Below are 21,543 nucleotides of genomic sequence, written 5' to 3' on the forward strand. Positions count from 1 at the left end.
CAGTCCTGCCCTCAGCCAAGAGCACTGCACACAGCCATAGTAAGAGCCTGCTTCAAGTAGTGGAAGAATTTGCTCCTTCTGTGCAAAGGTTAAACCTTCCAATTGGTGCTTTTTGGCCACAGCAACCTCATCTTATCCCAGAATGGCAGCAGAGCATCCCCAAAGCACCCCTGGCTGCAGCAGTGAGCACAAGTGAGAGACATCAGCATGAGCTCCCAGTGCTGCCTTGGCTGGGACTGACACTCCCAGCCTTGGCTGAGGCTCTCTGTATGGTGGGACTTGCTCCCAAAACATTCCTGGTGCTCCCAGTTCATTTCTGCATAAAATGGTTCTGAGAAATTGTAGGAGAGACCTTGGCAAGAGGGAGCAGGGGGGCTGTGCTGAGGAAATGGAGCAATTCTGACCTCCCTAATCGAGTTGTGCTCTTCCACAAGCCAGAATTCCCCGACGTCTGCATCCCACCTATTACTTTTGTATTGATTTTTAATCTATGAAATGATGCTCACTAGTCATACTTCCATGGGTTTTGCTTGTGATTTAAAATAACATTTTTTTTAAACCCAGGCTCCATAATTAAAAGAATACAGTAGGTACTGCATTTTTAATGTATTTTCATCATCTGTGGAGGAATCCAGGCTGTGGCCTGTAGCTGTATCTCCTGCAGGTCTTTGCTCTCGTGAGTCACTGGGTTCAGGTTGCATCATTACTGCAAGAGCAAATCTGTTGGAAGTTTGTAAGAGGTGTAGCAGGAGGCAATCTGCTGTGCTCCAGGAGAGCCTCAGGAGCCTTGGCTCAGAAGAAGTGTCAGTCAGAGTGTTGAGGGGACTCTTTTCCCTCCTGCTGAAGTCCTTGTGCTGCACTGCTCCCCTTCCCTCCCAGGCCAGGGGACACCAAAGTGAGCCCTGCTCCTGCACAGAGCCCTGGAGAGGTGTGGGATGGATCCCTGAGGCTGCTGGCTCCAAATTCCCTGAGCTGGGGAGCGCTCCTGCCCTGGCTCAGCAGTCGATGGTGCCCATCCAAGAGCATGATCTGCTGGGATGGGGGTCCCCAGGCAGGGTGACCCTGCCCTGTCCCTGCTCAGAGCTGGCTGTTGGCCCTGCACAGAGGGGCTGCAGGACAGTGCAGTTTGTGAGATCACTCACAATCCCTGCCTTCTGCAGGGCCTGGCTCCCCCCTGCACAGTCAGAAAATGGATTTTGGGGTGCTTAGGAGCTGTCTTTTGGCATGGAAATATTGACAGTTTTGCACTATTAATAAAATAATGGCTTGACAATCCTATCAGCAAACTGAAACGTTCACTTTGTGCATTCTGTCTTGATTTGAAATACTTTTAGCTTTGATATGCCAGTCAGAAAAAAAAAACTGTTGTAACAGCTATTACTTGTAAATGTGCTCTTCATAGTCTCATAGTCATTTATAAATATATATATGGATGATGCCAAGCATCTCCTGGGAGAAGAGCAGCCACATTCCTTTGGGCAAAGAGAAAGTTTATATTTCAGGGTATTAAATGAAACAAAAACTTTCCATTATTAAGAAATATGTATGGAGAAATCCCCTTTCCAGGCAGCATTTACTAATAGCATTCAAGCTAATAAACTGCTTCCAGTGTGCAGAACTTTTAACTTGCACAAAGATTTATCTTTAAACTGAAAGCTGCACTTTGTAATGTGAAATGCCTTTATGTGTGGTAGGAAGCCGTTCATGGCTAATTTAGTTTTATTCTTGCCATCTTACTTCTGGAAAGTTCCTCTTTCTCATTTTATCATTAGATAGTAATTAGCATTCAAGGGAAATTGGTCTTAATATATTAAAATTGGTTTAGTGCCTTTAGACCTATAGCAAAGCCAATGTCTTATTGGAAAATGTAATTGGGGACTCTGTGTATGTAATTAATTGTATTGCAATTAAGAACTTTCATTAAGCAATATTCTAGTACATTAAAGTAATAAGGGACATTTTTGCAGTGCAGTTAACTTTGTGTTTTGTTGTTTTATCGAGGAAATACAGGTTCACTTCTCTCCAAGAGGCTGCATGTGACATTTCAGAGCTGTGGTGTTCCTGTGGTGCCATTTTTGTCTGTGCTCGGTGCTGGCAGGGGTCCCTGTCACAGGAGGCTCCAGGTTTAGCTGGGTCCCCGTAGGAGGAGGCTTCTGGTTTGGCTCTGCCTCTCTTCCAGCTCATGGAGCTGCTGTTCTTTTTCCATTGCTGTTGGAAAATCCGGGTTTTCAGTGAGGGCCCAAGTGACCGACCTCGCAGTGTTCCACAGGGACTCAGCTCTGTGCCGGGGGCTCTGTGGGCAGCCCGGGGTCAGTTCTGCCGTGTCACGGCTCCTGTCCCAGCACAGGGTGCCTTTGTGACCACACAGAGAGGGGACAGGGCTGTGGGGACACCCCACTGGTCTCCAGCCTGAGGAGGGACCCGGCTGGCTCTCGGCAGCAGGGCAGCAGTGCCATCGCCACCCTCCTGCCTCACTGCCAGGCACTGCCACACCACAGCCTCTCCAGATGCTTTTAAGTGCACCAAAAAGTTTGACATATCTCAGTGTATCTTTGGAGTAGTGCAGCATGAGGGTTTGACATGATACATTATGATAATCCATAGTATAGAGACATTAACACAGGGGTCTGTGACAAAATGCATTGTAATGTCTCAGAAGGAGCCATTACAATTTATCTTGTCATTCTGGAGCATGGAGTGGATGCAGTGTTAAGATGGCTCTGCATAAATTCACATGGAGACTGTTTAATTTGATTTTTGGAATCCTTTCAAGTCGAATGGCACAGCCCAATTTGTAGGTTAACCCTTCGGTGTCCCCCTTCCCCAAAGGAGGGCCTGTGGTGTGTGAGAGGGGCAGCACTGGGAAAGCTGTGGTGAAATTCTGTGACCTGGGAATCTCCTGCTTTAGGCTCCCCATGTGGTTTTGGACCCATTTAACAGCAGATGCTCACAGTGGTGTCGTGTTGAGCCTGCTCCAACAGTACAAGTCTCGAGCAAAATTAATACTGAAAAATCTGAGAAGTTGGTACCTGCTTTCCTGGAGCTTTAAGATCTGTACTAAAACTCCATCATCTCATCTTCCCATTATTAAAATTTCAGCAAAATATAAAGTTTTCATTAATCTCCTGCAGCAAATCTAGTTCTCTGAACTGGCAGTTGGTTCAGCTTTTAGGACTACATTAGCCAGGATATTAAACAAAACGTGTCATTCCTCAGGATCTCCTGTAAGAAGCTAAATCAGTTTTCAAACATATTTATGCCACTTTATCTACCAGCATCTGAATGATCATTTCGAGCTGAGGTGCTTTATTAGCAGCTGGCATCGAAATTGCTCTGTGCAATTATATATCACATTATAGTAATGTTGAAATTGGTGTTAATCCAACGTCATAAAATGTAAAAAAATCTTTAAAGTGTGTTATATTTTTTCAGTAATTGGCATTTTGGCTTAATGAGTTGTTGCCTTTTATAAAGGCAGTACCTGCAGTGGTAATGAGAATACTAATCAGTAAATAAAGTGCAGCTTCACGTCAGCGTGCCCGAGGTGCTGCTGGCACACGGGGGGTCTGTGCTGGCGTCGAGGGGGGCTCCTCTGGGGACAGACACCTCTGGGCCCACCTCTGGGTGGACTTGTGGGCAGCTCTGGCCTCCATCCTGGGTGGCAGGCGGCGGGTGGCCAGCAGGGTCCCCCAGCTCATGCCCTGGGGTAGCCCCGGTCCAGGGCTGCCTGTGCCGCCGGGGGAGCCGGCCACCAGCTGTCAGGTGAGGCCACAGGTGTGTCTGTCAGCGTGGCCTCAGAGCCCTGGTGGCCGGCCTGGGGTGGAGGGTGGCCTTTCCTGGCCCCGGAGCCGCGGAGCTGAGTGCTCCGAGTCCCCGGGGCAGCCCCCGCGCCGGCCGGGCGCGCCCCGAGCCAGAGCTCCCCTTCAGGGGCAGGGCCTTGTCTTGCAGGTTCGAGAGGAGAAGAGGTCTCGGAGGAGGATCCCCAGATCGATATTGCCACGGTCCAGGACATGCTCAGCAGCCACCACTACAAGTCCTTCAAAGTCAGCATGATCCACCGGCTGCGGTTCACCACGGACGTGCAGTTAGGTAAATCCACAGGCAGCAGCTCAGAGCTCTGCCTGCCAGCTGCCTGGCCACCTCTGGCCACTCTGAAGCAATCATTATCACCTTGGTCCATTTTCTCATGGAGCATTTGACAGTGTTGCTGGCGTTTCAGCAGTTAAAAATATTGCTTTCCCTTGAAAATACGTCAGTATTTTTATTATCCCCAATCAGTTGCACATGTTGCCTCTGAACGAAGGCCATTATTTAATGACCTCGTCTCTTTTTTTCAGTCTAGGCTTCCTAATGGAAAGCTTCTTGCCAACTGTTTTGTTATTTTTAAATGAGGCTTTGCAAAATTGGGAGTTATTGGGTTTTTCCTTTTCTGAGTCTGAAAGATTTTTAACGACCTAGTGGAAATTTGAGGTGGAACAAAATAAATGAGCATTCTCTAAAGGTTTTATATTGTCCTTATTGGCTTGCTGAATGCTTTTGAAAACCTGAAGGCCAAGGGCTGACAGAATCCTGAAATATAAAAGGCCCATTACTGTTTTAAAATGATTGAATGGCTTTTTATCTTTGTGTTTAAATTGTGAAAATTTGATTAATGATGCATTGGTAGATGACCTGTGACATTCCTGCAAATATTCCATAAAGAAATGATTCAGCAGTAAGATATTAAGTGCCATAATGTTTACAAAATACATTTATTCTGTAGAATTCAGAACTGTTAAACTATACCGACCCCTGTATTATTGTCACTACAGTCTCTTCATTCTTCCATCCTGAAGCACATGTGAGAGTACGTGTGTGTAAAATTCTCACAGAAGAGGCTTTTTGGGTTCATTTTGAGCTGTCTAGTTGAGGCAGGATTTATCTGCTGGTGCTGGAGCAGGGCAGTGCTGGGCATGTTCGCTGCCTTGAGCAAACTCTCGGGGTGTGATAGTTTGCTTCCAGTGAAGTTTGACTCACTGTATCTGGGAAGTGTCAGAAATGAGAGCTTGAAAAGGTCATGACAGATCACTAAAGATAAATGGTTAAGGGAGAAGAGCTGTTAAATGAAACAAATGGCTTAACTTGTGCAGCAGTGGAGGAGCTGACCCTGCCCAGTGCTGTAAGGACCATAAAATTTCCCTTTTATAACAATCTGTGAACTTGTGTGATTTTGATGGCAGTGCACTGACAATGGGGTTTTATAATCTAATTTTTTTTTTTATTTTAATCAAAAACCCCCAGCAGGGTGTTCAAACCTTGGGCAAATGTAGAAAATCAAAATCTTTCTATAAAGTCTGAGTAAGTTGCTGGGCTTCCTCCTGAATTTTTAAAAGATATTAGAAGATCAAGATTGGCAAAACAAGGACTGAGGAGCTGTTTGGGTTTGGGCTGATGAGTGTTACATGTTACCTCTGAGTGGCAGACTGCTTCTTCCTCCCTGAAATGGAAAAAAGAGGGGCTAATTTTTTGTCTTCAGTCATGGTGGCTGGTCTGGGGGCTGTTCTCCAGCAGTTTGATGATGGCCAGTTGCAAAGACTTTTCTTTGCAGCTTTTTTGTGCCATCACTTCTGTGTAGCAGCCTTAGCAGGGCAAGTGTTTCTCGAGGACCCCAAAAATCCTCTGTCATCCCTTTGCTCCTTGTTGGCAGATCAGTGGTGTCAGTGGCTGTGCAGGAGTGGATTGCACTTTTTGAAATGTTTTAGCTGTTTTGAGGCCTGATCATTGAATTTGAGACAAGGTTTATGAAAAACATGGGAGGAAATTTGATTTTCTGTCCATTGTGCAGTACGTACACTACTATCTGTAGTAAAAGGTGATATGTGGATGGCCATGGGAGGAGTGCCCAGCTCTGAGTGATGGGGTTATTGCATTTAAGGTGGCAGTTTAAGGTCTGGGGTTTGTGTTTCAGCCCATATCACAGGGTAATGCACACACAGCAGCACTCTCAGCAGTTTTACAAAGGCTCTATCATGTTGTGGAGGAATAAGACACATTCACTTGTGTATTACATTAGCACAACTAACAGGAGCATATTGGCTGGGAAAACAACTGCTGGCCAGTATTTCAGAAAGGGGAGGGGGCAATGGCAGACCCCAACAAAGGGAGCAAGAACAGAACACTGCTACTGGACCCATACATTGATGACATTCCTTTTGACAAAATGAATGAATTAAAAAAATAGTAGAAGGGGCATTTTTACTTGGGTTTTGAGTATGAGTGATTTGTGCTGCGAGACAGAGACTGCAGAAGCCACAGACACAATACTGTTTTGATTTTAGGTTTCAACACATCCAGATTGTGAGAACAATAACACAAAAACGACAACATTCTTTGTCAATGTACTCTCTGGATGTGGGTGAGCTTCAGCCAGCGATGTCGAGATACAGAAATAATGGATGAAGTATACAGCAACAATTTGCAGATAAAAATAATAGAAGTTAAAGTGTATTTTACATGATAAAAAAAAGATGAAAGAGGAGGAAGTCTGTTCCATCTGAGATGGTTACAAAATGGTGAAGTAGCCTCTGCTGAGAAGATTGATGCAATGGGGAGTGACCTTGGCTTGGAGCAGGAGCTGGTGATGTATGTATGAGCATCTCGCTGCTAAATGGACCCAGATTTGTAGCACTAATATACATGGAAGCCCAGAACCAAACTCAGGATGGCAATAAATCAACAGCCACTTTGGGTGTCATTTCTGGTTTATATTCCACTATTGTTCTATCACTTTAATTCATGTCACTATCATCTGTTCATCTGGAACAGTTTTATATAATTTTCCAGTGGAGTTACCTGACAAATCCTATCAAATTAACAAGGTGCATTAACAGTATTGACTGACTGTGAATTCTGAAGTTGCAGGACCAAACAGTGACATTTTTTGAGGATATTTATAGGGGTGATGCTCTTAGAGGAAGGGATAGGGAACAGCCCTCACACACCAAGAATTTGCACCTTTATTTTTAGAACTTCCCCTGACTTTTTTTTAGTGAGAAAATGAGACTTTGTATCATCAACTTCCATATTTTCCTTGAATTCCAGCAAATACCATTTGGAATAATGAACCATTACAGTGAAATACCAACACTGATTTTACATAATCTGTCCAAAATTAAATCACAAACCAAAATGGGCTCCAGATACAGCCTCAGCCTACTCAAATTAGTGAGTTCCAGAAGCCTGGGTGTTAATTGGACTCTTGATACAATGCTTAATTGCAATGTGATCTCTCTGATGTGAGGTGTGTTTAATGCATTGTTGGGTTAGTGGGGTGCTCCCATAACCCACAGGGCTGGCCTGGTCTCAGGCCAGGGGCTGCAGCCAGAGCCCCCCCAGGCTCCTGCCTGTCAGAACCCTCAGGAGGGAGAACATTTTCTGCTATTTTTCCAGAGATGCAAGAGTTAAATGATATTTAAATACTTTTTTTCCTATATTGCTTCCTTTTGTTGATGTCTCATAAGCTTCACCCTGTAACTCATGCCTGAAGACACACCATTGTTTTTAAGGCTCTGCACACCTAGATGTAAAAAGCTGCCTGGGAAGTTTGCTCAGCTCTGTTCAGTTCCTGAACTGGTTCCAGCAGGATCCTCCTTGCCCTCTGCACTGGTGTGGCCCCACCTTGATCATTGTGTGCAGTTCTGGGCACCACAACGTAAAAAATACCCGAAGCCATTGGGGAGCATCCAAAGGAGGCCACGAGGGTGGGGAGGGGTCTGGAGGGGAAGCCTCACCAGGAGCAGATGAGGGTGCTTTGTTTGGAGGAGGCTGAGGTCACACCTGGCTGTGGGCTTTAGCATCCCCTCGAGGGGAACAGAGGGGCAGGGGCCAGTCTCTGCTCTCGTGACCGTGACAGGACTCAAGGACGTGGCTGGAGCTCAGTCAGGGGATGTTTAGGTTGGACATCAGGGAAAGGATTTTCACCCAGAACAGGGCTGGGCTCTGGAACAGGCTTCCCTTTAAAGTGATCACAGCATCAGCCCTTTCAAAAGGCATTTGGACAGTGCTCTCAGGCCCAGGGTGGGATTGTTGGGGTGCCCTGTGCAGGGCCAGCATTGGACTCCGTGATCCTGATGGGTCCCTTCCAACTCAGCACCTTCTGAACCTCTGGTTCTGTTATTCTATGATTGCATGTCTGCTGTACAGCAGATGGAGTGGGGTGGGTGGTGATAGTGTCTGTTACACAGAGCAGTGGTGACTGCAAAACCAGCACTATCTCCTATAAATCTCACAGCTCGTGTAGCTACTGCTTCCAGAAGAGCTCTGTATGCTTTTAGAAGAATCTTTTCTGTGATATTTCTTTCTTTTGGTATGCTTATGTAGGAGAATAAAATGCAGATTATCAATGCAGTTTGATAACCATTTGCTTCTGGTTTCAAAAGCTCCTGTGCTTTCAGAAAGCCCAGAAGGGCAATATACCTTCAGCCCATTTAAGATTTATAAAGTGTGTCAAACGGCTGATATGAAATCGGTTAAACAGATCACTCTTGTGGCTCTCTATTCTTTCTCATCTCAGGTATTTCTGGAGACAAGGTAGAGATAGACCCTGTTACTAATCAGAAGGCCAGCACTAAGTTTTGGATTAAGCAGAAACCCATTTCAATCGATTCTGAACTCCTCTGTGCCTGTGACCTTGCAGAAGAAAAAAGCCCAAGTGAGTAGTCCTTTTTATTTATGTTCTCTCTTCTCTGCCTCCCTGGATGTGCTCCATGTCCAAAGAATTATTGCTACCATGTCCTTTTCTTTCTCTGGGTGTGTTTTTTTCATTACAGGATGTTTTTAATCTGACTGGGTTCTGTTATAGAGAACACAGCATAAACAGACACACATTTTACGAGTGTCCTTTGATGCTGCTCTCAGCTAATGGCATCACTCAGTGTTTCTTGCCCACTGTGACACCGAGGGAACACTGGCTCTGCCCAGCTGTCTCCAGCCCTGCAGCGCAGCCAGCAAATCCATGTTTCAACATAATTGCAATTTTTTGTCACTTTTTAACTTCCAGACTGGTTTTAAATGTCTTTGGTGCAACTGAAGATCTGGGGCATACAGTAAGTGTCAGCTCAGTTGGGATTTGCCCCAGCCATGGCTGCAGGGTCACTGGGACTGAAGGTGCCACTCTGGGCATTCTGTTCTGTGCTGGTGACTGGGCCAGGACAGCAGTGACAGCCAGGTCTGGGGACAGGCTGGACATCCCAGCTCAGTCATTGCCCAGAGGTCAGAGCTGCCTTGGAGTGCAGCTCCAAAAGCAAGGGCTTCTGCTTGTTGTGTCAGTAGAGGAACGAGAGTCTCTGTCTGGAAAAGTTGTTTTAAAAAGCACAGGATGGGCCCTGGGAGAATTGGGCAATGGCTCCCAGTGGGGCCAAAATGGAACTGTCTACTTTCAAAAAGTGACTGCAGTTCAAAAGCTCAGATGGATTTTATTGCACTTGTGCCTCTGCAGGGTAGTGAGATGCTGGTATTAAGTACTTATCTGCAAGGTGACAGAGAGGGAGAATTATGTGATACATATTTACAGAGGTAATGATCTGTTGAATTCTCTTGGAAGAGTAAATTTATGGCTGCCACAGATTTTATCAGCAATTATTGAACTATATCCTTCTCCCCTTCATTACCCCTTCCTACTCCATGTTCTTGGTTTAGTCATTGTCTTCCTTTTCTGTCTCTCCATCAAGATTTCATGGTCCTTGGGTAGGCACAATCCCAAGGAGAAGCTTCCCCAATGACCTGGCAGTCTGAAGCACGTGAGGATTTTGTGTACAGTGCAAGGGCCAGTTTGTGCTGGTAAATCCTGTCACGCCTCTGCTTTGTATCCACATTTCACTGCAAATGCAAACGTCGAGGGGATAAAACAGTGCCCACAAAACCAGGCTGTATTTGAAGAGTCCAATGGAAACCTGAGGTTTCCACTGCTGTCAACACACCAGGGCACAGTCCCTGGACACCTCGGACCTCGTCCTGCCAGGATGGGGCTCTCCAGCCCCAGAGGCAGCACCTGCTGCTGTGGGGAATTATCTTTGTACCCAAATCCTGCCAAGCCAGGAGTTTCAATCCCCAAATAGAGCCCAGGTGCAGGAGGGCAGTACGTGCACATGGGGACCATTGAGTGAAGAATCACAGGGGCTTTGGAGAGGACACTGACAGGTGGCAACCATGACAGTTCTGAGGGGCTTATTTGCTCATTTTTGTGTGAACATCTTAAACTTATCCTACTAAGTAATGGTCCAGCACAGTTCCAAAAGGAGAAAATACTTCCTTCTGAAACTGCTGACCTTTTCCCAACTCACTAAAGATGTTCCAAAAGTCATTATTTTAGGCCAGCAGAAAAGACTTTTAGTGTGACATCTCAGAATGATGCATTTTGGGGAGCTGAACAGCAGATCAGTATCTCTTGAATTTTAAATGGAAAAAAGTTATTTTAGTAGCATAAAGGAATGAAACTCACTGTATTTCACAAGTTTTGTCTGTGATTTTTATCAGCACGGTGATGTATGTTTGTAGCAGAGTTTACATCAAAAATTATTCCCGGATCTTTCTTGAATGAATTATTGCAAAGAGAGGCTGAGTACAGATAAGGTCTTTGAGTTCTGCAATATATTTTGTTTTCGTGTTTTTATCTCTCGTAACACAAACCTGCTCCATCTCCTCTTTCAGAAGTGCTCGTGCTTGTCCCGTTGCGCTGGGCTCTGGGTTTGGGGCTGCCTTCCCTCCCCAGGCACCTCAGAGGGGTTAGAACCAGCTGGGCTGGGCTCTGCTGGGCTGGGCTGGGCTCTGCTCTGCTGGGCTGGGCTCTTGTGGCTCCGAAGAGGTGAAGGGTTTGGACCAGCCTCCTACTTTTTAGTAAGGGCAAGGGGCGTTGGGAACGGAGGTTGAGCGCTGGGACCAGCATGAGGCTGCAGTGAGAGTCTCGTGCACGTGTTCTTTGCTTCCCTCTGCTCTGGGTCCTGCAGAGAAGCTTTGGTGGCACCTGTGTGTGTGTGAAAGGGCTCAGCAGCTCCAGAGCTGACGTGGTGGGAATATTGATGGACGGCTCGGAAACGTTTTGGACAGGCTGAGTTTTCCTGTGCTGAGAGTTCACAGAACTCAGAGCTGCCTTCAGTGAGGGCAGAAAATGAAAACAGAAAGCTCTGGCATCTCATTTGCCATTAGTGGGGGGACTGTAGGCAGGGATGGCTGATGATTTTTGTTTGCCCTTGTAGTAGCCCTGGGTCAGAATTTGAAGTTTTATTTGTAAATTAAATCAGACTCCCTGGATTTAGACTGAGGGGAGAGTTAATGGCCCTGCTGGCTTGCTTCGATGCCATTAGAACCTGACAACACTGGGCACGAACATCTTCTTTAAATCAGGTTCAGCCTGATTATCACGAGAGATTCTGAATGTTTTGAGTCTTGAAAGGAAGCATCCTATCATGGAGAAATAAGATTTAAGCCTTAATAAAGTAGTTGTCATTTTTATAGCTGAAAAGAGCTTTGTATCTCAATTAAGTGTACATAATATAAAGTCTTAAGGAAGCAACATAATACGTTTAATACAATTATATCCCTTTGCAATAGTGTAATTTAAAGGAAATCTGATTCTGGTAATGTCTCTTACATTACTTGGACAGGGGAGAAACTTCAGTGTCACTGCCCACTGCCGTGTGCAGTGCTCTGTGGCCCAAGTGGCTGTGATGGATGGCCAGGGCTGCCGGGCACGGCCGAGCTGGGCAGGGAGTGCAGAGCCCGGGGCAGCCCCCTGTGCCACCACACCTGATCTGAACCTGCCCAGGGCTCTCCCAGGCAGCTGTGCTCTACACGAGCTGCAGGAATTGGATTTATTTGATAATTTACTTGAAACACTGAAGCAACATTCTCCGTGATCCTTTATCTGCCTTTTTTTTTTTTTTTTTGTTTGTTTTCATGAAGATCTCAGTTGCTTTGTCAAAATACCCTCGGTATGAAGGTAAGTCTAAACAAAGGTGTTCCGTAGGTCATGGAGTACATGGGTAACTTCAGTTTGTAATTTAATTGCCCGCTTTGCACCCTGCAGCTGAAGATTTCCTTTAAATTCTGATTCCATTGTTGCACTGGGGCTTAACAGAGTGTTAACCTGGTAATAGGCACAGGGCCTCCCCATTATATGTCTCGCTATCGAGCGGTTCTGCATGACTAGTTAAAAAAGATGGCAAGAAGATTAATGAAAGCTGCGAGTACAGAAGGGGGGCAGGTACCTCGGTAAGACTTCCAGCGAGGAGATATTAGAGCTGAACCAGAGCTTGGCTTTTTCTTTATCCCGTGACCTTTGAACCTGCCTTACTGTCGAGAGCTGCCAGCCGGGCCGACGTTTTGATTGATGTTGCTACACGAGTCAGTCTTTCCCATTGAATTCCACATCTGCACGAAAATAGCTTTTCCAGCAGTATTCACCCTGGCTGCAAGTGATAGCCAGAGCGATGCCTGAACCCCCTTTATGTAGTTTTCATTTAAAGCTAAAGCTATTTGATGTTTTAGTTCAGTGTCCAGTTCATCCCGAGTATGCACATTGGGTAATACTAATTTAATGAATTCGTTGTTGGGTTGTGGAAGGGCTGAAATTACCCAGGAAATGTTGGGACGGCGTTGGGTTCCTGCTGCTCTGGGAGCTCAAACGGTGCTGTTGCAGGTTTGCTCAGAGCCTGCAGTGGGGCCAGAGCAGAGGCAGTGTGTGCTCTGCAATTGGTGCACAAAATATCATGTGCTGTTCCCTGATATCCCTGCTCCCGCAGCGGAGCAAGAAACAACGCAGTAAAATTCCTACTCAACAGGAGACCAGTCACAGGTTCTGACCAAAAGGTAAAAACCAGGTTCAGCAGAGAGAAAATGTTCCCAAACTTCAGGCTTGGAGTGAAAGGAGCATCCAAGTGTGGAACAGAAGGGAAGAGGCCGGCCGTGGGCGCGCTGTGCAGGCAGGGGTGCCCGGGGACGGCAGCGGGCACAGATGGCTCCGTGCGCCCCAGTGGGCTCGGGCTGTGCCAGGCTGGGCCAGGGGCAGCACTCGGCAGGACGTGTCCCTGCGGAGAAGGGCTGGCAGCCAGGGGTCCCCTGGCCCTGGCAGGGACAGCAGCAGCCGGGCACTGGAGCGCTCTGTGCTGATTAACTGCGGCCCCTCCAACAGCCGCTCGTAAAAGTTCTCCTGAGCGCAATCAGGAGCGCGCGTTGCCTCATCCTTTTAACAAATCTGTTTTGTAGCCCTATTAAAAGGGGTCTTCATCTATCCTGTCAAAGCTATTCTGCTGGGGTTTTTTAGTTTAATTACACTATCCAATTAAAACTCCTCGCTGCATTTTGATTCGCCTCTCCTCGGGCCTGAGTGGATGTGACATTTACAAGGCTCGCCTCTCTGGCAGACAATGTGTGATTGATGAGGTGCAGACGCAGTGGAGGAGCCGATTGCCATGTGGAAACACTGCATTTTGATTTATTTATCTTTTTTCCCCAAACAAGGTTGCTGGTAAAGAGGTTTTGGGCAACCCCGAGTTGCACCTCAATTTTCAGCATTTTTGCAAAAATCTTCATTAGTATTCTGCCTCTGATAATAATTTAAAGAAGAAGAAAAAGGCTTTGGGGGAAAAGAATCCAGATGTGTGAGGAGTTACCACAGTTTGACACAAAAGTGGGTGTGTGCTGCACTTTAATTGCAGCTCTGTTTCAGGACATCTGGACACATGGCACGCTCTAATAGCAATGCTGAGTACCAAGCTTACAGTGGAACATAATGGGTTGGAGGAAAAGAGATCATGGAATATGCTGCTGCCTGAGAGGTTGGGGCAAGCCAGCTGGACCATAGCTTCTATTTTTCTCCTTAACAGTCTTGTCATTTGTTCCCACTGCCCTGGTTTGAGGAGATGCACCCCGGGTTCATGGTGGGCAGCCTGAACCCATCAGTGACTCCACTGGCATCAGTGGGGTGTGGATTTCCTCCAGAACTGCCTGCCCTCTCTGCCTCTAACTTTTGTACCTCTGGGACAAATATCCCTTGCATGAAATGGGATTAACCCCACCTGTACACGCAGGTCCACATCCCTGTTCTGTCTGTCCCTCGCTGAGCTGGGTGCCACATCTGGGTAATCCAACTGCGGCCCTGCTGCAACTTGTGACCTCCCCTGTGAAGTGTTTTTTGTTAGCAGAGGGTGTCAGGAAGCGTGTTGGATGTTTTTTAACCCTTACACAACTCTTGCAGCTTTGTAGGCCCTTCAGGCCTTCCTCCAGGGTCACAGCCTCATTTCTGGGGTATCACACATGGATTTCAGACAGCTGAGCCCCTCCCCAGTGCTTTGGGTGAAATACAGCAGTGGTTGCAGAGCAGAGGCTTCCCCATCTCGTGCAGGGGTTGGAGGAAATGTGTCTTTGTACAAAAGTATTGCTGATGTGAAATTTACTATGCCCATTCCTTGCCTTTTACTGGTGTATTTCTAATCCTTTTGCATCCTTTCTGGGCCCATGAGAAGAGATTTCAGGGTTTGAGCCTGTTGAGGTCGCAGTTCCTGAAGCAGTGAGAATCAGTGATGTCAAACAATGTCCATAAGTGCTTTGTTCTTCAGAGAGTCCTTCTCCAGCTATTTATTCCACTAATAACTCGTAATTGTTGACTTCTGCCTTATGGCCCTGTAATGACAAAGCAATCATCAAGGTATATTGAAAAATTAGCATAAATTTGCATTTCTAGTGTTTGTTTGTTTTCTGCTTTGTCCAATTCATGAATATTCTTTTCATCCTCCATCTAATTAGTGATTTAATTCAGTTCTGTTTAAAGAGTTGGCAAAGAGAGGGTTTGGGTGAGGGCTGAGTTGTGGGGTGGGAGGGAAAGAAGAAAAACTTTCTAGTCTTGGCAGATTCAGTAAAAAAATTATCTTTTCTTGAGCAAATTCATAGCCTTGTTTTCCAAGAAAAAATGTATCTTTTGGACTTTGATAAAAAGAGTTTATTACCTAGATTAGAGTGATTATTTTTCTACCTGTGTCAGGTGCAGTGTGGGGCCCACCAAGGGTTTGGATGTTTTCCCAAGACTGCAGGAATTAGCACAAGATTTACTGTTGCCCGTACAAGCACGTTATGGCTCCACAGTTCTGGAGCTGTAGTTCCACAGGGTTTCTCAGGGCTGTGTGTGGATGTGGGGCCGTGGAGGGGCTGGGGCTGGCGTGCAGGGTGGAGGCTGCACGAGGAGCTCCGGCAGCCCTCGGAAGGGCGAGGAGAGCCGGGAGCTGCAGCGCTGCAGGGCCTCTTCCCTCGCCTCGTTGGCAGTGCAGTGGTGCTAAAAATCAGGAGATGGGGTGAGCAGCTGAACGTGAGACGTGGTGCTGAAGGAGTAAATGAGCTCTCCTTGGTGGATTCCCAGTGAATTAGCATCCTGCCCTTCCCTCGGCTGTGGGCTCCTCTCCAGGATAACCACACAGGAACCCATTAGTGCTGGGGCTGGGGAGATTTATCAGCGCTCCGAGCGGGGGCCAAGGGGCAGCAGAGGGGAGATGCTGCTCTGCTGGGGCCCGGGGCATGGCTGGGGGCTCAGGGGGCACCGGGCCATTGGCACGGGACCCTTGGCTGTGCTGAGCTCACCGTGGGCTGCGCCTACCCCGTGACAAAAGCTGCTGCTAGCAGCTGAGTTTCTGTCATTCCATTTGCTTACCATAACTGTTTTAACAGACAAACGTCGTCGGGAATAACGTGGATTTTCTGTTGTTGTGCAGCTGATTAATCCTGATCGCGGGGCACTGAGGTTCCCTGCAAACACCCAGCCACTGTTGGTGTGGAGTGATGGTAGCAGCTGCTTGTGCAGCATCTGCATTTGCTTTAAATCCCCCATCACATGCAGCAGAAGCCACTCGAGCTGCTGCTGTTTGTTACCATCCTCTCACACGGAAACATCAAACCATGGAAGCTCCTATTGATCTCAGAATCGTCAGGGGTGGTGCTCTATTGGAAAGAGGTACATCACGTATTTAAGCACTCTTGGAAATGGAAATCAATCTCACAATTCATAAATTCCATCTGGCTAGAAGAGTAGCAGAGCAAAGTGCCAGTTAGGATTTCAGTGCACTCATATTTCATGCTGTAAGTAGTGTGTTGTGGACTTGGAGCCCATAAACATGATGCTGTAATGGGGCTTTCTAAGGAAAAGTCTTCTTGGCTTCTTTCCACTGGGTCACAGTCCCAGCAGGACGGGGCCGTGGCTCTGCACGGCCGCGGGTTTGGCATCGGTGCCGTGTCCCCGGCGGCCCCGGGAGCCCCTGCAGGAGCCACGCTTGGCCAGTGCCCTGCTGGGCAGGCAGGCCCAGAGCAGCCTCTGCCCGTGGGAGCAGGAATGCTGCCCTTGGCAGCGCTGCCCTGGGCAGGGCAGTGCCCTGGGGACATGTGGTGGCACCACGGCGCGAGGCAGGGCTGGGCTCCCGGGGAGCAGGGGACACCTGAGGAGGTTTTGTCTTGGTCCACAGCAAGAATTACCCAGTGACTTCCCAAAACCCAAAACGCAGCAGCTCGCTGGGATCCTCTGACCCTGTTCTGTGCCAGTTTCATTTCTGATAACCAGTGTGGAATGTTCGATGCCCAAGGAACATGGTGGGAGCTGGTGGAGCACGGTGCTGTGTCCCATCCCCAGGAGTGGTGCACTGGCACTTTTGGAATCATTAAGATGCTGTGTTCCAGGCAGAGCTGCATGCATTAACATGCTGATGAGCTCCCAGCTTGGAATTCCGCATTTTTAGTACCACTGAGGCATCATCTGTCAAATGATTTAAAGGGTTGGGTTTTTATTATTATTATTAGCCAATTTTTCAATACAGAATTTATATTCCAGATTAGTGCATCATAATGGTGTTTAATTAACATGCCACAATAAAATACTTGCATCTCAAATTTCCTGGCCACCAATCTGAGCATATATCAGTCACTTTTTGGAAATCTGGAGAATTAGATAATGTAAATAAGATTTCCAATTAGCTTTCCTGCAGGAAAGACCTGGATTTACAGTAATGTGGCTGTTACTTTATGGATTGCTAACTTTGACTGTTGATCTGAATAAATTAGAAAACCGTTGGAAAAGTATCATGTATAGAACACATTTAATTTTAATTCTGAAGCCATCAGCATCCATACAAGTGAAGAATATTTTGCCTTCCTTCGTGTTCCTCGTTAGACCTTTGTGTCTGAGTCGTTCCTCCTGGCACCGCGTGTCGGAGTCCAGGGCAGCCACGGGCCAGCACCGTGTGGCCACAGGGCCAGCACCTGGAACCGCTGTTAGGGACAGAGGCCCAAGCGCCAGGAAGGTGCCAGCAGGTCACAGTTCGAGTTTAATTGGATTTTCCTTGGTGTGGGAAGGGCGATCCCAGCCCCGAGCGGGTTTGGTGGCGGCGCGGCCGCGTCCCTCGGTGCCCTGCGCTTGGTGCCGCTCCCCGTGGCCAGCAGCAGCCGGCTGGGCTCGCGTGGTCTTTGGGGAGCAGGGTTTGGAGCGGTGACTCTGGGGTTCCTTGCCGTTTTCTGTTCAGTGCAAGCCTCCTCCTGCGGTGCCTGGGCCGCAGCCGTCGTGGCCGAGCAGAGCTAAGCAGCCATTTGATGGATTTTTGCATTTCCTGCAGTGGGGATGTGATGGGAAAAGGAACTTTATTGACTGGAGTTCAGCTGCTCCTGCAAGCCACCACTTGCCTTAAATTGAAATGACATGAGAAGCCTGTCAGCATTTCATTGCTTCCTTCTGTCGTGCTGATGGTACGCTGAGATCACCATCTGTGGTTTTCTTCTGTCAGGCAACGAGCTCTGCTCAAACTTTACAGGAATATTCTAAGCAGTTTTTTTCTTATCTTTGCAGGTCATGCAATATTTAAACTTACATATCTAAGCAATCATGACTACAAACACCTTTACTTTGAATCAGATGCTGCTACTGTCAATGAAATTGTACTGAAGGTGAGTATTAAATTTTAACGTGACCCAAAATCCTGGTGTTTTACCACTTGTAAAACATGTGAGTATTCAGGGGCTCTGGAAACACACAAGGGTACAGTGCCTGAGGACCACTGGGGTGTGTTTAACCTGCCAGGATGGCTGCTCCATGCCTGTTGTTTTATTCATCCTTCCAACAGCCACACAGCCACTGCCTGTCTGTGTGTAGCATTTCCTTTTGTGCTTTTTTCTAGTTAATAGAGACACTGTTTTCTGTGGAATTTTATAGGACACTACCAAATTTTGTTGTGTCCAGGTAGTTTCCACCTCTGCACACGTGGTCAGCAGCCCCGTGCCATGCAGGGGTTGGGTGCTCCTGCCCCTCACACCTGTGCCCCACACTCAGGTGTCCCTGCACAGCACACAGGGGCTTCTCTACCCTGATCCTCTCTCAGGACTGTTTGCTTTCCTTGGGGCTCTGTACAGACACAAACTCCCTTGCTTTGGGAAACAAATTTTTGTTACACTCTTGAAAAATTAAATGGAATTTTCCACAAGTTCATCTTTCGTAGCAAGTCAAAATTCAAAAGCAGTAATTTTGGCGAACCATCTGTTATGTTTGCTTTTATTGGCTGTGTGGAGTTTAGAGGATTGTTAAACAACGGACGTGCGATAAAGTAACTTTTATTCATTACACAGGAGGTCAGTGTGTTTGAGGGGGCTTCTGTTTTGTGAGCTGTTAGGCCAATTCTTCTGTTCCCACTTTATCTTTGACCTGCTATTGCAGTCCCTAACACTTAGAGTCATGGAATCATGGAATCATTAAGGCTGGAAAAGACCTCCAAGATCATCAAGTCCAACCTTTGCCCAAGTACCCCCATGCCACATCTCCTCGGGTTTTGAACATTTCCAGGATTGGTGACTCCACACATCTGAGACTGGTCATAAACAAAGGCTAAAAAAAAGGTTTACTGTCAATAACATGAATATTCAAGAGAGAAATAATATGGAGCAGTACTTTTTTTCCCCGAGTTGTGGTTTGTTTATATAGAACATTCTCTGGTTTCATGCACAAGTCACTGGTTTGTTTTCAATTCCATCAGCATTAGAGAGCGCAGAAAAATCAGACTTTTCAAATTAGGCTTTTTAGATGATCAAGTGAGAAGGACTGAGACTTTATTGACCATGAAAATTCCCTATATTTTTATGCCTTAAGCTGTAATATGCAATGAAAGTGAAACACTCTACAGTGCATAAAATTGTGCAAGTTTTAAGCCACAGCATATTAACCAGCTAATGACAGACCAAAGGGCATTTTTATCTTTTTGATTCTTGCATTAACCTTCCATTAAAATTATCTCTGAGATTATCACAAAGCATTGGAGATAATAAATTTAGGGAGTAGCAGGCTTGTTAAATATCATTTTAAAATGCTTTCATCAAGTAAAATGTGCCAAAACACTGGGAAACTCTGAGATTAGCTGAGTATGCAAACATCATAATGGAAGAATTCTTTTTACTGAGGCTGATAAGGTCCTTTATTGATGCTCATTACTGGATTATCCCAGCACTGGGGGGTCTGCACAGCTCGCTGCCTTTCCCACAGATTTGGGTGACCAAAAATGGGACCAAGGGCACAGGAGGAGAGGCCAGGGCTCTCCTGGCACTCTGGGCTCTCTCTGCCATCATCGTGCTGGTGGTTGCTGGGACCAGTTAGACCAGAGCCCTGCTCAGGGGGTGGGCTGGGGGTCCCTGCCCACCCCGGGCTGTCCCCCCAGCCTCGGGTGACATTAACACCACCTCGTGTCTTGCAGGTTAACTATATTCTAGAGTCGCGAGCAAGCACAGCCAGAGCAGATTATTTTGCTCAGAAACAAAGAAAACTGAGCAGGAGAACAAGCTTTAGCTTCCAGAAGGAGAAGAAGTCGGGCCAGCAGTGAGGCCGAGCCGCGAGGAGAGCCTGCGTGCCGCGCTCGGAGCCGCCGCGCCGGCCGGGGCCGCGCTGCTCCCGCCGCCCGCGCCAGGGCGGCCGGCAAGGAATCTGAACCACCCCGTCTCTCACGGCTGGAAGATTATCCCTCCTTGCTGATGGGAGGTCTCCCCTGTGACAGAAATAAAGAGCCATATCAGCCGGAAAGAAGACTGTTACGCTTCAGGTTCCTTTGATTAGAAATAAGAGAATGACGTAGACTGGCATCATTTAATTACTGTATTATGTACAATCACAAGAAGAGATGTGATTACATATTATTTCACAGCCTGGTTAAAATAAATTATATACATCTGTAATCCACCCACGTACACGCAGGTATTGCTTGTGACATGATCAAATTTCTAAAAACAAAATGTAGGACAAATGTATCCATTTTTGCTATTAATAAACAGATGTAATCTTTTTCAAGGTCCATATGATGCACAGTTCTTTTGGGGGGAGGCTGCAGTCCCAGATGGTTTCACTTCTGTTGCTGAAGTGCAGGAGGCATCCGTGAGCCAGGAACAGCAGCCATGGTAGGGGAGCGCTTAGCGAGGGAGCACTGAGACAGTCGAGTCTGTTGTGTTTGTTTTGTTCAAAAATATTTTTATTTAACTGTGCTTTTCAGCTTTGCAAATGCTTTATTGGAAGTTCCTTGCTGAAGGCAGCACAGTGGTTGGAAATCCACGTCTTGGAGGTGGAGAGGAGAATCCTCCTGCCCAGGACCCTCAGCTGCTGCCACCCTGGGGCTGGCACATCCACTGGGGCACCTTGCCCCTGGGAACTGAGAAATGCCTTCACCTTCTCTCAATATTATTCCTTAACAATAAAAATTAAGACCTGCTTTGTACTGGGATTTGTAACTATCTTGGCCTTGTTCCTCCTTAATCCATCAGGGAACACGGGAATGGATGCTGGCACCCAGAGCCCCATTTTTGGTTGAATTCACCAGAGGTGTCTTTCCTGCATCTCTCCAGGTCGCTGGAGCTCTGCACATGCTATCACAGAACTGCCCTGGTTCCCCACGGGGCTGGGGGCAGCTCCCTGGGGCACTGCCCACCCTCTGCCAGCCTCCCACCTTGCTTTTGTACAGAGAAAATTTCCTGAGCCTTAACACAGCGTGAGGAGCAGCCCCTGGGCAGAGGGAGGGCCTGGGTCTCACCTGTTGTGTTTGTTCTGGGTTTCAGCAGCTCGGCCCTGCACCGAGGCCAGGCCTCCCTGTACAGTCTTCCATGATATCTGCAAAACAAGAGAAACGCTATTTTATAGTATTCTATTAATTTTTTAAGTATTTTCTATGTGCAAATGCAGCACAGATACAATGGGAAAAGCCCCTTTGATGTAAATGACTCTTTTAACCGACTCTGTGAAATATTTAACATTAAAGTTGCTCTGTGAATGTTCTTTGGCCACCCAGTTTCAATTCTTTTTAACTGAACTGAAAAATTGCCTATTTGGTACCAGAAACTGCAGCAATCTCCTGTTTCCATGGCCATAGTGCTGTTGCCACCCCCTCACATGTATTTATTATCAGCAGGGATTCAGCATGTGCAGGTTGGCTCTCAGGAGAGCCTAAAAAACTCACCTAATGACATCTCTGCTGTCTGTGACATTTGTGGCACTGTCCCTTGCCCAGACCAGCTGTGTTC

At 47.0% G+C, this 21,543-nt stretch overlaps 1 protein-coding gene across 7 annotated transcripts in view; it reads left to right on the forward strand.

The window, feature by feature from the left end:
• The window catches only part of MAPKAP1 (MAPK associated protein 1), an 84,304-nt gene extending 63,007 nt beyond the window's left edge, over nucleotides 1-21,297 (forward strand). For 5 of the 7 annotated variants that reach the window (XM_053962338.1, XM_053962336.1, XM_053962339.1 and 2 more), the window contains 4 exons: nucleotides 3,949-4,089; nucleotides 8,552-8,689; nucleotides 17,849-17,946; nucleotides 19,737-21,297. In XM_053962338.1, coding sequence (XP_053818313.1) covers nucleotides 3,949-4,089; nucleotides 8,552-8,689; nucleotides 17,849-17,946; nucleotides 19,737-19,862 — 503 coding nt within the window. In that variant the 3' untranslated portion in view covers nucleotides 19,863-21,297. Of the gene's footprint in view, nucleotides 1-3,948; nucleotides 4,090-4,337; nucleotides 4,472-6,317; nucleotides 6,448-8,551; nucleotides 8,690-17,848; nucleotides 17,947-19,736 lie in introns of those variants that run through there. The other 2 variants (XM_053962340.1, XM_053962341.1) reach the window with 2 other exon arrangements.
• Nucleotides 21,298-21,543: the final 246 nt, after the last annotated feature.

This window comes from Vidua chalybeata, chromosome 21 (assembly GCF_026979565.1).
Source record: "Vidua chalybeata isolate OUT-0048 chromosome 21, bVidCha1 merged haplotype, whole genome shotgun sequence".
Taxonomy (NCBI): domain Eukaryota; kingdom Metazoa; phylum Chordata; class Aves; order Passeriformes; family Viduidae; genus Vidua; species Vidua chalybeata.